We start from the raw sequence: 16769 nt of genomic DNA on the forward strand, positions 1-16769 counted from the left end.
GTTACATGATCCTTGTTTGTTCCTCCCATAAATAATGCCTTGAACATTGCATTTTAGAAACTAGACTTTGAAGATGTGGTTTTTACATGGGTTGAAGCATTTGTAAAGATGGTGGGTGGTTGCACATTTTAATGTTTGTTCCTGTTTCTCTGCCTGAACTCCTCCCTGCCCCGCCCTACCCCTCTGCCCCCCTCTGCCCAGAGGCCTCCCTGGCCATCCTATCTGAGACAGCACCCCGTCTCCAGGTAGCCAGTCACTCCAGTGCCGTACCCTGCTTTTAAATCATTTGTTAACCCTTGACACAACATATATTTGGTTTTCATTCGTGTTGGTGTATGTATTGTGTGTCTGCCCCTAACTGAAAGTAAGCTATTTGAGGGTAGCACTTGGTTTATTTTGTTTCCTGCTGTATCTCCGGTGCCTAGAGCTGTGCTTGGCACATAGGAGATGCCCCCTAAATATAGTCCACATACCTTTTGAATTGCAGGAATTCTGGGGATTATTTTATTTTGTAATTTCTAAAGATTTGGAGGGTCCTTTCTAATCTTTTTTTTTTTTTTTTTTTGGCTTGTGGTTTTATTGGTAGATTAATGTCCAACGTCACAAATATGATAAACTATTGAGGTGATGGAGAATAATTCATCTTTAGCAAGAACCTCTCTAATAATGTTAGAAGTTTTCTAAGGTGATTTCACATATAAATGCTGAGTTTTATGAGCCTTAGGTATTTCTGATAACTTCTTATAATATCCCCCAATGAATTTAATGATTGGCTGAGTTTTCTTCTTAGTCTCTGGCTCTTTGGGCCTTGGAAAGGTTGTTAAAAGAGCAATAATGGCTAACATTTTTAGAATACGTACTATGATTACTATATAATCCTATGAGGATTATATCCTCTGAGTACCTATGAGGTATAGGTACTACTATTTTATAGATGAAGCAACTGAAGTACAGAGAGAGAGGAAAGCATTGTGCCCAGTTTGTACAGCTGTTGAGTGGCAAGGCCAGTCTGCCTCTTAAACACTTAACTCTTCTTTCACCCCTCCCCACCTTCCTGTGTGACATATACTATACTAGCTCCTCTCCACAAACAGGCTGGGTCATTGTCTGACACCAGTGCCAGCTAAATGAGGAGAGCTGCTGGTTAGAATGCCATCTTTGCTGATTTTGCATTTTATAATTTCATTGATAATGTGACTTCGATTCGAAAGATTTCTTTTCCTTCACAGCTTTCCTGAGACTCTGGACAGGGAACAGGAACTCTGGCTTTGTTTAATCAGAGCCTGCTTTGCCCCATTTGGGACTAAATCACAATGTGGATCTAGTTGGTGAAGTTGGGATGAGAAGCAGTTGATGAAATGATTCACATCAAGTGGTCATGTGATGTTTTCAAACTTACCGCTAATATCTCTGAGAATATGACTGCAAATGCTGGCTGAAGTGCCCCGTTAGCAATGGCACATACTGTTCCTACCACAAAGTAGGGCCATTCTGTTTTATTCAGTTTCAGAACCTTCAAAAAAGATACTGATGGCACATTTGCATCCTAGAACATATAAATATCAGGACAAACTGGTGAAAACACAGAAATACAGAAAAGACATAGCTACTGCTCCCAAGGAGCTTGCGAACTGGTTGCAAAGAATGGCCTGTTTATAGTGAACTGCTAGAGAGGAGGGCAGTGTATTACACAATGTTGTTGATGCCCATGGATTGCATAGCATGAGCTGAAGATGAATTCTTCACCCAAGAAGCAATCTTCATGGTGTGACTGGCCTGTCTCTAATCTATCCACAGCAGATTGAGAAAGTACCAGGATGTGGGCACAAAGCACTCTAGAATTCAACTCCAAAGCCCTGGGGTTGTTTTCTCAGCTCTGTTCTTTATACAACTGTGTGTCATTGTGGCAGTCAGGATGGACCACATGAGCTGAGCTGCACTTCTCTTGTTTCTAATGATCTGGTCCTGCCTCTCTTACAGGGATGATATTGGGATCAAATGACACAAGACACGTGAACAGATATTTTGACAAATGTAGGATACCACTGTTAACCAGAGAACATAGGCCTGGTCTCCTCAGCCCCAGAACCCTGCCCAGTGATGCCTTTTCTGAGAAATGTCCCCAGCTCCCAAAACCAAGTTATTTACGTACCTTTTGTTCTGCCACTGTTCCCTGTTCAGACTTCTTTCATTTTGAATCTTAGCTTCTTTTGTGATTTTTTTTTCTTACATGTCTCCTTTTCTAGTATGTGAGCTTTCTTAAAGGGAAGGACTATGTCTTTATATCCCTAGAAACTAGCCCAATGCCTGGCATGTATCAAATTCTCAGTCAATTTTGAACTAAATGTCTGGTCATGTAGGAAGGATTTAGGTGACATAAAGTAGACTATTTTGACTATAGGAGCAGTTGAACATTAAACTAGAACAAAAGGTGCCTATGAAAAATGTATTGAAAGATTTGCTGGGCTTTGAAGTACACATAATCTCACAACCAGCTTTTATGGCAAGTTGATACAATTAATTTGTTTCTTTACTTTTTTTATATGTTATTGTGGAAATCATATAAAATAAACCATTTGAAAGTGTACATTTTTGTGGCATTTAGTACATTCACTCTTTTGTGCAGCCATCATGCAACATTTTCTAGTTATACAACATTTTCATCATCCCCAAGATAAACTTATTTTTTAAAGGGGGGTTGATGACTCCTTGATTTTGAACTTCTCCTAGCCACAAAACTGAGTCAATAAATTCCACTGTTTAAGCAAAACAGCAACAACAGCAAAAAACTAAACTATGAGAGGAACATTTGTTACAATTGAAAGAATATACATATTTTAGAACATATGGAACATTTAGAAAATTTGACCAGTACTTGGTCTCACAAGAAATCTTAAAAAAAAAAAAAAAAAAAAAAATTAAGGGCTTTCTCATAATGACCCCATTCTGTGACCGTAATGGAATATAACTCCTTTGCAGCTATGTGGTTTTATGTGACTGATTTCTTGCCAATAAAGATGGAGTGCAAAAAAAGAAAGGTACCTTTGGAATCCTTTTCCTTAAGGTCTGTTAAATAGGTTATATTTATGTCTCTAGGAAAGACAGAGAACATAGGAGTAGATTCCACCCAGCCCTACTTTTTCAAACTACCCATTTTCTCTGTATTTTAGGGATTTTTCCCCCTCTAGTTAATATTAATAAAAATAATAATTTTTTTTACTCTAGCTTCCAGCCTGCTAAATGAGCCCTTTCCTGAGAGTGCTGTTCTTCAGTACAGATGAACAGGTCTTCCCTCCAATCAGACTTAATTTCTCCCCCTTCTTCCTCACATTGTTTATTCCTCTATGACCCATACTGACAGCAGTTTTGTTGACTGTAGCATTTAAGCCTCCCCCTCTTGTGTGTGAGTTCCTCTAAAATACTGGGCTCTAAAGATTTAGCATACTACACCTCAAAATAAAGTGAGGAAATGAAAACTAGATAATTTCATAGCCAAAAAGTGGGAAATTATTTATTTTCATTATGATGAGGCACCCCCACAATCGTACAATTGTTATTCACTTCCCTTTTAAATATACCCAGATTAAGACCTCTAAGAAAGCACCTTTAGTTTTTGTAGTAAAATGATTTTAATATTCTGGTCAGAGAAAAACAGATGCAATAAACTATCAGTAGGATTAGTTTCTTCAGGCCCACACAAGAGTAAAAATAAACTCAGGTTTGTCAACAAGTAACATCAAAACGTATTCTAAAACCATTTCTTGAAATAAGAAAATATCTTTTCTCAGTATGAATTCTCTATTATAATTTAAAAAAAAGCAATGAATTAATAATACCCCAAGCCTTCAGGTGAGAAATGTAAAAGAATATAAAATTTTGCTATTTCTGATCATTTCCCCCCTATTACTTAGTAAGAGGATTCCAATCCAGTTCAGAGTGGCAATTCATAAAGCAAAAAAGATTCAATTTTCCACCCTCCCCTAGGTAACTAGGTGGGGCCATGTGATCAAGTGTTGGCCAATGACATATAACTGAAAGTATTATGTAGGCATTCTGGGAAAGCTCTTTGTTTCTTCCTGCTTCCTGGAACATGTTTGTGATGGCTGGAGCTTCAGGAGCCATTATAGTTCATGAAGTAATCTTGACGATGGAAATGACATGCCAGGATTGTGAGGATCCAAGATGAAAAAAGCCTGAATTCATAGCAACTGTGGAGTCATCATTCTAGCCCTGGGTTTCTTACCTCTAAGATTTTTTCACGCAAATAAGAAATTGAAACTCCTAATCTGCTTTAACTGATGCTTTTCTGGGTTTCCTATTATAGGAAACCAAATGTATCCTGTTTAATAGAGTATATGAGTAGCAGGATCTCTTATTTTGGACAAACTTTATTCCTTTCTGGATCTCAAAAATGAATGGAATATTGCATTCTAATATTAAGCATCCAAGGCACAAAGACTACGTTTTTGGATCTATTTTTTGTTTCCCACTGGAAATCCATTTCAGTTGGACAGTGCACTGTCAAATTTAACATTTGAAATTTCTCTTTATTAGGGTGAATGTGGCTCATAGTACAAATCATCTGTGTCTGCAAAATACTTGCAAGTCTAAGAATTTCAACACCAAAACTATAAAACAAAGAACTGATGTGAAAGATAACTTACAAGTTCATTGCTTTCCACATCAAGGCCATTCTGGTGCATTCGTGAATTTCTAAGGCTTTTACGAGTTGAATTCCTAAATATGCGAGGTTTCCAGCCATTGGGGGCCATACCAGTGGCAGCCATTTCATCATTTAGATCAACATCAGATTTTTCTGACTGGATCTGGTTTCCTGATGTCTGAAAGAAGAAATGTTTAATTGTGTATATGTCTTAGTGGATATAACCTCCAAGTCTGGAACGATAAAGCAATTTTGAGTATTACATGTGTCAACATTTTTAGAATCCATAACAGTTTCTTAATGAGGGTTAGCTGGAAAACTGGAAAGAAGTTTATCAACACACAGAAGTAAAAAAGATTAAAAATGACAGGAAAGTTAAATTCAATTTGGATAATATGAGAATTGGGGTATAAGAGTATTTTCTGAAAATTTAAAGAGAAATATTTCATGATTCAGCAGGTATGTAGGCATTTCCTCAATAGGCAAGAATCCAGGTAACAAGTCATGACTACCATGAAAGGGAAGAAGAAATAAATAGAAATGTTACCACGCGCTCATTTTTAAAGCTTCAAACAGGGAAAACTGAATCAAAGGGCCTGGTTACCACCCTTGGGAAACAATAAAAGTGCTTTCCTTAGATTAGCTGTGTGCAATCATCTTCCTCTTTCCTTACAGTCCTGCTCAGACTCAGGCTTCCCTTGAGGTGACCCAACATGCGGGCTCAGTTTCCTTGCAGGCTTTGGGATCAATTCTCTCCTTAACTGAAGGTAATTTAAAGGACTTCTAGCTCACTGCCTGGTGATGGAACATCAAGCCACCCTTGCTGGGGTCAGACATTGGGCCAAGTTCCCCATTTGCTTCTATCATGTCTGAACACACATCCTAATGGTTTTTCCAGGACCTCCATCCTTGTATTATTGTCTTGTTCTTGCTCTATGCCTTCAGGTCCTGTCCGCTCCCCGCGAATCCAATCTGATGGCTGCTACCTTATTGTATCTATAGTAGCTTGTGTGGCTTGATCACTGCTTTTTGTACTGTCTGATCCTAGTTTTCCAGTTGTACAGACTGTTGCCTGTGAGCTGATGTATTCCCTTGAACCACCCTGCAATGATATATTCTGCTTGGTGTACTTCCTTACATTGCCTAAAACTGAAACTTTTTTCTACCACATTTCCACCTAAAGCCCACTGGCTAAAGATTTAGTCTTGTGACAGATCCACTGCATTCCCACTTTCATCCAACTCCCACACTGTTTCCAGATTAATTTTCCTAAAGGGCAGTTCTGTTCAAATCAAATCTAGCTCAAAATCTTCCACAGCTTCCCATCATGTTCTCGAGCCTGGTTCCTCCCAAATCTAGCTCATGCCAAGTCAAACTGGACCACCTCACCCTTTCCTCCTTTTGTAATCTCATTCATGTTATCAAGTAGTTCATCACACTGGACAGTTCTTCCAATAAACCCATTCCAATTTTAGCCTCTCTATGACCAAATGAGCATTAGCTCTCTCCTTTCCATAATATTTTTTCTGTGCCTTACATAAAACTCTTTCAGTTGGTATTGGGTGCTGCTTGTGAGAGGTCATTGGGCTTCAAAGCTGGGATAGCTGTTTGTCACCAGGTGACAATAAATATATATTTAAAACCAAGAGCGCTAATTTCTTACATCCAAATACATCTCAGTGAGCTCAAAAATTTAACTGTGAAAAGTAAAAAAATAATGCTAAAAGAAAATATGGATGAATACCCTTTCTAAGAACAACCCCAAATCCTGAAGACATGGAGGAAAAGATTACATACAATTTTAAAGCTTCTTTATGGCTACCAACCAATCAACAAAATGAAACTGAACAAAGCAGGAAAAAATATTTTTAGTACATACAGGAGAAAAGTTTATTTCTTTTTAGGCAAAGAGTTCTTATAAATCAATAAGAATATTATGAACAAATCATCAGAAAAAAATGGCCTACTATATAAAAATACTTTCACAGAGGAAAAAACACAAATACCAATAAACATATGAAAAGATGTTCAGTCTCATGACTGTTTAAAGAAATTTGGGGATACCGTTTAGTTGTTTTTGAGTAGCGAATATGAAAAATAAATACTAAGTAGCTTTCAGAGCTTTTCTTTAGGGGTTTGGATTATAGGGGACTTTTGAATTTCTAAGATATACATTTCAGTAATATTTGGGTTTTTAGAAACAACAATTTGTTACATTTACAATCAGAAAAAAAAAATAAAAATGCATTTAAAAGAAACAACTACGTAAACATTCTATCTAATGAAGAGGACTGATCATTCTAATTAAAAACAAAACCGAGACAAAGTTGTATTAAAACCAGGTTGGTTTGTGGGGTTTGAGGAAAAGGAAGCATCATAAGCTTGAGCATTTAGTGAACCCTCATGCTCATCTTCCAAAAAGTAAGTGGGAGGGCAAAACCCAAATCATAAGTTACAAATGTGTGGGTACTAAGGTGGATTTGTTCAAAGAGCCTAAGAGTCATAAAATGCTAGAGCTGGCAGAAAGCCCAGAAGTCTGCTCATTTCACAAGTGAGGATACCAAAACCCAATTTGGTTAGATGACTTTCCCAAAGCCACTGCTTAGCTGGTGGCAGTAACTACTTCCTAGAGCCAGGAATCTTGCTGTCAGTCATATTAGATCATATTAGGACCATCTGGGAAGCAGTTTTAGTTCACACAGGACCTCCCCCTAATCACTAGAGAGTCTGACATTTCCTTCTTATTCCTGTTACCACCCTCTCCATCCTTAATCTCTGGTGTAAAGAGACCTGTTAGTTTGAACCTATTCCCCAGGCAATTTGGACAGAGATCCAGAATGTTTTTAGTATTTTCCTTTATTTTCTTCCCTGCCTCCTTCTCTCTTCCATGGATTTTTTCACTTTGTCTGAATTAAAGTCCCAGATATACACTTTTAGGCATCTTCCTAAAGTTTCTTATTTCTCAGTATGGCATTTGCTGTGTCATATTTTAATAATACAAAGATTACTATATTGCAGAACAAACACTAGAAAAATTACTGGGAAACAAATACCTGCATGCTGACAAGTTTGAAGTACACCCCTTCCTTCTTCATCAGTTCACTGTGGCTTCCTTGCTCCACTACAACTCCATCCTCAAACCCGACAATGATATCTGCATTTCGGATTGTAGATAGCCGGTGTGCTATCACGATAGTGGTCCGGCCTTCTCTGGCCTAAGGGGGAGAAGGACAAAAGTGTGGTATAACAGAGTTACAATACTGACATACTGTATATTAACATGCCCAATGAAGCACTTAAATAGATGTTATTTGCAGTTGATGAAAGCAGACTGTATCCTCCAGATCTCCATGTGATTTGGGGAAAAACCGCCACTCTTCTATGAAAGATTAAAGTCAGACTTCAGTTCTCAACCAGACAGGAGGTCAACCCCCTTCTGTATGAGGATGGTAACTCTGGAAGTCTAGGTAGACTCAGTGTTGTTTCAAGAACAACAAAATAGTTTGACCCTTCTCAAGTGTTTTCACTAGCACTTGCATGAGGCCCCCAGTCCTGATTTAGATGGTATGCAAGAGACGTTAGCAGAAACACTTAGGGAAGTTGTTGCCAAATGACAGCCTTCCCCAAAAAACTTCTGTAGGTTTCTTGTTGACAGGTCTGATTTTAACTGTAATTCTGATAGACTGAACACAGGCAGTTTAGGTGAAAACATACCTTTGGAGAGTGTTCAAATTAAGGTTCAAAGACCATCTGAATCACTATCTCTGGAGTGGGGCCAGTAATCTTTATTTTTAACAAGTACCCCAGGTGATTTTTATATATGGTAAAGTCAACAAATAACTCCTTAAATAGTTTAGTGAACTGACATTCTGACTTGGTAGATTTATGAATGAGTATTTAAACCCTGGATAAGGCCCAACAAATTATTAATGTTATGTCATTAACAATGATTTACTCTTTTTGATTGTCATTAGCACTTTTAGACTAACAGCTTCTTAAGATCATTCCTACTCTGAACAGTAAAACTATTTCATTAGGAATATCAGTAGACTATAGCTAATTTGCCTAAGTAGTTAAAATATCAATTAAAACTGAGAGGCTAGATTCATAATATCTAAAAAGTGGGAACAATCCAAATGTTCAACTAATGAATGGATAAAAACAAAGTGGTATATCAATATACTGGAATATTATTCGGCCGTAAAAAGGAATGAAGTACTGATACATGCTGCAACATGGATGAACCTTGAAAACTTCATGCTACGTGAAAGAAGTCAGATCCAAAAGGCCACATATTGTATGGCTCTAATTATTCAGACTGTCCAGAAGAGGCAAATACACAGAAAATACACAGAAACAAAAAGTAGATGCATGGTTGCAAAGGGCTGGGGGTAGGGAGGAATAGGAGTGACTACTAATCGGTATGGAGTTTCTTTTATGGGTTGATTAAAATGTTCTGGAATTTGATAGTGATAAGGGTTGCACAACTCTGTGAATATACTAAAAATCACTGAATTGTACATTTTCAGAAGGGTGAATTTTATGTTATGTGAATTATATCTCAAATTAAAAAAAGAATAGCCATGAAAATTCTGAAAAAGATTTCTAGTGGATATTGAAACATAAAAATATACAGTAATTAAAATAGTAAAATCCAGGGGAATCTAGCCCATGAATAGGCAATTTTATCAATAGAACAAAATAGAGAGTCCAGAAATAGATCCAAAACATTAAGAATTTAGTTTATTATAAAGATGGCATTGCCTGTTAGTAGGGAAAAGGTGGATTATACAACAAATCATATTGAGATAATTACATAGCCACCTTGCGGTCGGGGTTACTGCTTCTAGGGGGAGTGGCGGCCGGTAGCCGAGCCCTCAGCTCTCGGGGCTGCTTAAAGGTTACCGGCGGCGGGGGCTCTTTCCCGGAGGCGAGGGCGAGGCGGAGGACGTTGGCCAGAGTCCTCGGCGAGAGGCGTGCAAGGAGGGCGGCGATAAGGACAAAAACACTCTTCATCCAGTAGGGGTATGCGCCAAAGAGATTTATTCAGGGGTGATTACAGGTTATATAGGCTGGTAAGAGGGGCAGGGCTGGAAAGGAGGTGAAGTAGCCTAAAATGGCAATATTGAAGGGAGAGGGGCTAGGATTGGTTCTGAGAGGATTCAGGAGCCTTTGCAGCGGGCGGGGGTTGTTCTGGCCACGGTGCATGCGCACTGGCGGTGGCAGGAGTGGCCTTGGCACCAGGGAGTGAGTGGGTAAGATAAGGCAGTGGGGAAAGGGCAGTTGGGAGAAAGGCGGTTTCCTCCGGCAAGCCTCCCCTGCCAGTGGCATTTTGGGTGAGGAAAAGGGAGCTGCCTTGACCTCGCTCCTCAGGCTCGGGGGGGCTGCAGAGGGCACTCACGCCCGTACCTACTACCCTCCCCAGGGGGTGATATCAAGTCCCCTGGCCCAGGCCTGGTAAGTCGAGGCACAAGCTCAGTCCCCGCAATTCCCCTTTCTTTTCTAATTAGAGGAAGAGGCTTTACCGGAGAGTCCCGCTAAGGGTGAGGGAAGGGGGAGGTCAGGGAAGGGAAAAAGGGGTTGACGGTGGCTCAGCGAGGCTGGAGCTCAGTGTTGGTGTGGTGCCCGGGCGCTTGACAATGGCTCCGCTGCAGCAGGCTGGGCGAAGGTGAGGGGTTTAAAGTTCAGGGGTTCAGAGAAGCTGGAACTCGAGGTGAGAGCGATGTTCAGGTGATTGAGAAGGGCCTCGCGGTCGGCGGGTTGACCGGTGGCGTTGAGGTCGCGGAGGGTTGGCTGTCATCTTGGAGTGGGGGGCGTCAGAGGTGGCGAGTCGCTGATACTGGATTTGCACGAACGAGGAAAAAAGGGCATCTGTTTGTTTTCTTACAAGCTGGACAATTTTGCGTATGATGCAGGGTCCTAAGATGAGAGCTAGAATAATTATTAATAGGGGGCCAAGAAAAGGAAGGATGTATGGGAGGATGGGAGTGAAAAAACTGGACTAATAACTGGTGGCTTCACGATTTCTTTTACGCTTTTTCAGTCCCTCTCGGACCCTTTTCAGGCTGTCCTCGACGAGACCTGTGGAATTGGCATATACATAGCACTCTTCTCCTAGGGCGGCGCAGAGGCCTCCCTCTTTGAGGAGGAGAAGGTCAAGACCTCGGCGGTTTTGGAGCACGACTTCAGAGAGGGAATTGACAGAATTTTTTAGATGGTAAATAGCGTTTTGTAGGTGGCGAATGTCCTCGTCAACAGCCGCCCTGAGGTGAGTTAGGGCGGAGCCTTGACTGGCTAACGCAGCGATTCCGGTGCCAGCGCCGGCAAGACCTAGGAGGGAGGCAATTGTAAGGACGGTGATGGGCTCTCGCTTTTGCAGAAGGGCAGGAGCTGCAGTTCTTTCCAGACGGAGGAAGAAGTCTTCTTCGCTGTGGTATAAGACCCTTTCGAGCGCAGGTTTCTTCGACTCTGGAGACAAAGGTGGCGAAAGGCTTACTCGGCTCCTGGAAGAGCTTGGTGAATTTATTAGGCTGACAGGTAGAGCAATTGGCAAACGCGCGTAAGGCGATGCCTCTGAGGACAGTCCAGAAGGCAGCAGGGGCATTAATATAAGCAGACGCATTTAGAAACGCTCCAGTGCCCAAATAGGCTTCGGGGGGATGATAGACTCCAATGGCTGCATCTTGCTCACTTTGCTTAGCTGCTTCTGCCTGGAAGTGAGCACGCCAGTCAACAAACTGGCCGGGGTTAAAAATTGAACGGGCAAGCGAGGCCCAGTCTTGGGGGATGCAATAGTTCATGGCGAGATCCTGTAGTATTTGGGAAGCATATGGGCTACCTAACCCGTCCTCCTTGACGGCCTTGCGAAGCTGCTTGATAGTATTTAAGTCAATGGGATACCAGTCATGCGGCCTCTGTGGGGTGGGGGCAAGGTTAAGAGGAAAACAGCGAAAAGCACGAGAGAAAGGAGGACACGCTTGCAGAGGACTTGGCGCGGGAGTGGGGGTAGGGGGAGCGTTGCCCCAAGGGTTGCCTTGAGGTGCAGAAGGCAGCCAGGGGTTGTTAGTCGGCAGGGTGGAAGGAGCGGCGGCAGCTGCCGGTAGGGGCTCCGAAGGGGAGCTCGCCGGAGGGAGAGGCGGGAGTGGGAGGCCCCAAGCGTCGCAAGATGGCGGCGCGGTAGGCGTGGCTAAGACACAAGATGGTGGATCAGCCCCGCCCTGTGAAAGGGTGGGGTTCAAGGCATAAGATGGTGGACTAGCTCCGCCCTGTGGAAGGGCGGGGTAAAGCGTATGCGGTTTCCGGCCCAGCTTAGGGCTGATGTCATCACCGGAGCATTTCCTCCCCTCGATGGAAGAAGAAGGAGGAAGTTCGCCATCTTGGCGTGGCGCAGTGTTATTTTGCTTTTTGGGAGTCACCTCGAGCGCGTTGTTAATCTGCTCGACTAAGGACTCCGTGTCCGAGTCATGATTTGAATTAGTATCGCTATCTGAGTCTGTTGGCTGGGTTGATAGGGCCTCCTTGGATTTAACGGGGCCTCTATCAGGGGGGAGGGAGCCTTGAAGGCAGGAGCGGATGGTTATCAGAGTGGGGAGCAAGCCGGGAGGGAAGCGCTTGCTCTCATGTTCCATGGCATTAGTGACTCGATCAATAAGGCGATCATAAGTAACAGGGTCCCAAAGATGGCAAGTGGTGATCCATGGGTTAAAGGGCAGCAGGAGATCCCAGTATATCTGCAGCTGCCGGACAGACACTTTACAGCGATGCGTGTCTAGGAGACCAGCCAGAGCACGAACTTGAGGTGCCTGACATGTAGATATACGATTGCCCATAGCTGAGGGGAGAGGAGGGGGAGTTGTTCCCGAGCCGGGCCGGCCGGCTGGCGGGGAGGAGAAGGAGGAGTAGTTTACTGAGCAGAGAGAATGAGATAAACTGTGGCTGCAAGGCCGAAGGAGACGGCGAGAGCGGAAAGCAGTGCCCTTTGGCAACGAGAGCAGTCAGGGGGGGCGGTTGCAAAGAGGCACACGGCACCAAATGAGGAAATAAAGATACAAAGAACTGCAGCAAAGTAATGGAGGGGAAGAGGGAGAGTGTTAGGAGGAACGGGGGTCATAGAAGTGCGCATACAAGAGGACGAAGAGAGCGTGGGGGAAGGGAGGAGTTCCTACTGGATGAAGAGAGCGTGGGGGAAGGGAGGAGCGGCTTCGGAGCAAGGAACCTCACACGGCTCCGGAAGCGGCGAGGGAGAGGCGGCCCTTACCTTGCAGGCGAGGAAATGGGAAGCTGGAGAGGCGTCCGGGCGAGCGAGTGACCTGCCAAACTGTCGTGTGGAGACGTTCCTCACACGGGGCACCAGTTGCGGTCGGGGTTACTGCTTCTAGGGGGAGTGGCGGCCGGTAGCCGAGCCCTCAGCTCTCGGGGCTGCTTAAAGGTTACCGGCGGCGGGGGCTCTTTCCCGGAGGCGAGGGCGAGGCGGAGGACGTTGGCCAGAGTCCTCGGCGAGAGGCGTGCAAGGAGGGCGGCGATAAGGACAAAAACACTCTTCATCCAGTAGGGGTATGCGCCAAAGAGATTTATTCAGGGGTGATTACAGGTTATATAGGCTGGTAAGAGGGGCAGGGCTGGAAAGGAGGTGAAGTAGCCTAAAATGGCAATATTGAAGGGAGAGGGGCTAGGATTGGTTCTGAGAGGATTCAGGAGCCTTTGCAGCGGGCGGGGGTTGTTCTGGCCACGGTGCATGCGCACTGGCGGTGGCAGGAGTGGCCTTGGCACCAGGGAGTGAGTGGGTAAGATAAGGCAGTGGGGAAAGGGCAGTTGGGAGAAAGGCGGTTTCCTCCGGCAAGCCTCCCCTGCCAGTGGCATTTTGGGTGAGGAAAAGGGAGCTGCCTTGACCTCGCTCCTCAGGCTCGGGGGGGCTGCAGAGGGCACTCACGCCCGTACCTACTACCCTCCCCAGGGGGTGATATCAAGTCCCCTGGCCCAGGCCTGGTAAGTCGAGGCACAAGCTCAGTCCCCGCACCACCTAGAAAAAAATAATGTATCTTTACTCCGGTGCTAACCCTAAAATAAGTCCAGATGAATCAGTTTTATCTAAATAAATATAAAAGAGTAAAACTTAAAAAGAAAAAATAGGCTTGAACATAGCTCCACTGGGCATCACTAAAGACTGTTCTTTGATTTTTAGTATCCAGGCCCCAAGAAAGCATTCATAAATATTTACCAATGTGGAAGTTCTGTAGCTTGATCCACTTATGATACATAGAGGAAGTAATCTGATTAATTTCATTATATGCATGATACTAAAGTGATGAATAAATTGTTAATTGTGATTGTGTGGCCATTATGGTTGATGCTATGTCAACAGATCAGTACAGAGGAAATGGAATTAGATTCATGAAAGATGATTGCCTTGTAGGAGAAACAAAGTATGTGTCTGGGAATCTAAAAGTTAAACAGCTGTCACCTTTGATCAAGAAAACTCTGCCAAAGTAGAGCTTTGACACAGATAGGTTTTTAAAGAGCTCTGAGACACCCTAATGATGACAAGACATTGGCAAATAAATATCCTAGATCCAAGGATGCTAACTTAAGAAGTTTGTACCCTCTACTGATTTCAGTTGTGCAGAGATATAATGTGTTATGAAAGGCAGGCCTGAACAAAGAGAGTATTAATCCGTTAGTCCTCTGGCACTTCTGTAAAAACACATGGAAAGGAAACTTCTTGGAGTCATTTCATGAAAATCACTGGAGGCTATCTTTTGGTTCTTTTCTTACCCCTTTAATATGGCAACACTGGGAGAAGGGATGTTGTGAGTGAAGATGTGAAATTTTGCAATTACTGACTTTCTTTTGAAAGTCAAAATACCAAATCAGCTGTTGTAGTCCTCTTTAAGATCTTATATTGAAAAACATTATTTATTTTGACAAATAATTTCTGTCTATTGATTCGAAAGCTGATATGGTCGTTTTTGGTGAAAACTGTTTTTTAAATGTAGACATGTATTTTCTCTATGAGCTGGACCATGATACTCAATTGCGTAAATATTTATTTAGGCTCTACTATGTGCAAGGCACTGGGTAAGTGGTGTGGGGATACAAACATTTATTAATTCTACCTCCTAGGAGGATGTATTTCTTCTAGGAGAGAGAATGTGTATTTATAAATAACTACAATAAGTTGATGCCACACAAGGGGTACTGATAAATGGATAAAGGATACACAAAAGGAAAACATTTTTCCAGGGTGGGTAATCAGGGAGGGAATAACAATAGATATAGTAGTGGTATATACTTATGCTCCTCAGAGGCTAAACAAATTATAAAATCTAATATTTCATTGTTAAAAAGAAAGTCAGTTTCTAACTTAGAATGACTGGCCAAGTACCTGACTAGTGTAAGTGTAGGGGGTGCAGTAAAGAAAGATTTCCCTTTTGAAAGATAAGGTTTATTATCTGTAAAATAAATCAGGGTAGATATCTTGCAAAGTGCAGGGCCAGTTAGGGTAGATTATAAACTATTCTCATAACAACTGTGGTAGAAAAGACATGGCCACAAACACTTTCTAGCTACCCTTTTCCAGCAGTGGAGTCAATTTCTCCACCTCCTCAAATCTGGGAAGGCCTATCCAGTGGTGGAGTCTATTTCTCCACTTCCACAAATTGGGCAGGCTCTGTGACTTGCCTTGACTAATAGGACATTAAGGAGTTGACAGTTGTGTGAGTTCCAGAACCTAGACCTCAAGTGGCCTCAGAGCCTCCTCCTCTGCTGTTTTTGAATGCTACCCTGAAACCACCAAATAAGGAAGCTTATCTAGTCTACTGGAGGATGAGAAGCCTCAGGGAGGAAAACTGAGCCAACTCAGGCAATAGCCCTCATCACCAACTGCCAGGCAGGTGGATGAGACCACCTTGAACGTTCCAGCCCAGTGCTAACCCTCCAGCTGAAATTAGCTGGATGAGTGAGACTAGGCAAAACCAACAGATAAACAACTCAGTCAACCCACAGCCTTGTGAGAAATAAAAACTGCTTTCAGCCATTAAGTTTTGGCCTAAAGCAACGGTTAGGAAATTGGTCATTAGAATTGGGATGCTGCTGTAATTAAAACCTAAAGCGTGTGACACTGACTTTAGGACATAGTTCTGGGCAGAGGCTGGTAAAGAAGTGATGATATCGTTAGCAGAAGACTGAAGAACAGTGAAGAAATTGCTAGTGGAGGCTGGAAAAAAGGCAACCTGTGTTAGGTAATCTTGGAATAATTGGCAAAAATGTTGCCTGCTCTAACTTGGAAGGTAGATATTTTATCTAATGAACTTGCATATCTGACTACAGAGATTCCAGAGAACTATAGACAGAATACCCAAAGTGCCAATTGAATTGTCCTAGCTGTATATGCTAAGGTATGGGAAGAGAATTGTGAGCTAAAGAAGAAACTCTTTGGTTTGTAAGGAGAATTTAGAGGCAATAGAGAAAGTCCAGTACTTGCTGGGTAGGAAAATGAAATTGTTAGTCATCCAAGTGAAATAAGGCTTGAGGTCAAAGGTGAAATCAGGGTGTGGATGTGAGATTAATAAGCAAATTCATAGTCAGAATCTAGAATAAAGGTTACCAGGGGACAGGGGCAGGATAGAGAATGGAAAGTTAAGGCTGCAAAGATACAGGGTCCCTATTTGGAATAACGGGAATTTTTCTGGTAATTAATGGTGGTGATGGTAGCACAATGTGTGAATGTAATTCACAGGACTGAACTATATATACATGAATGTGATTAAAAGGGGAAATGTTATATTATATATATGGTAACATTTTTTTTAAAAATCCATGAAACTATACTACACAGTGAACCCTGAGTGAAACCATGGATTATAGTTAATAGAGCAATTATAAAAATGTGCTATCATCAATTTTAACAAACATTTCACACCAGTGCAAGGTGTTGGTGGTGGGGTAGTGTTGTGGGAATCCTCTGTTTTGTGTATGATTGTTCTGTAAGCCCACAACTTCTCTAATAAAGAAAAAATAAATAATAACAATTAAAAAAATCTTTGAAAGATTTAAGGCAATGCCTAGTGGATGCTGTCAGTTACATGAAAGGACTTTTAAAAATCTTAAG

The 16769-nt window shown here is 42.4% G+C and overlaps 2 protein-coding genes across 6 annotated transcripts in view; one reads left to right on the top strand and one right to left on the bottom strand.

Moving 5' to 3' along the window:
* Positions 1-16769, top strand: part of CROT (carnitine O-octanoyltransferase) — a 154289-nt gene that overhangs the window by 86814 nt on the left and 50706 nt on the right. The window lies entirely within an intron of this gene.
* The window catches only part of ABCB4 (ATP binding cassette subfamily B member 4), a 78076-nt gene that overhangs the window by 26038 nt on the left and 35269 nt on the right, over positions 1-16769 (bottom strand). For all 5 annotated transcript variants that reach the window (XM_037836564.1, XM_037836565.1, XM_037836566.1 and 2 more), the window contains 3 exons: positions 7717-7878; positions 4665-4841; positions 1400-1546 (listed from right to left, as the gene is read on the bottom strand). In XM_037836564.1, coding sequence (XP_037692492.1) covers positions 1400-1546; positions 4665-4841; positions 7717-7878 — 486 coding nt within the window. The remainder of the gene's footprint in view (positions 1-1399; positions 1547-4664; positions 4842-7716; positions 7879-16769) is intronic.

This window comes from Choloepus didactylus, chromosome 5, assembly GCF_015220235.1.
Source record: "Choloepus didactylus isolate mChoDid1 chromosome 5, mChoDid1.pri, whole genome shotgun sequence".
Lineage (NCBI taxonomy): Eukaryota > Metazoa > Chordata > Mammalia > Pilosa > Megalonychidae > Choloepus > Choloepus didactylus.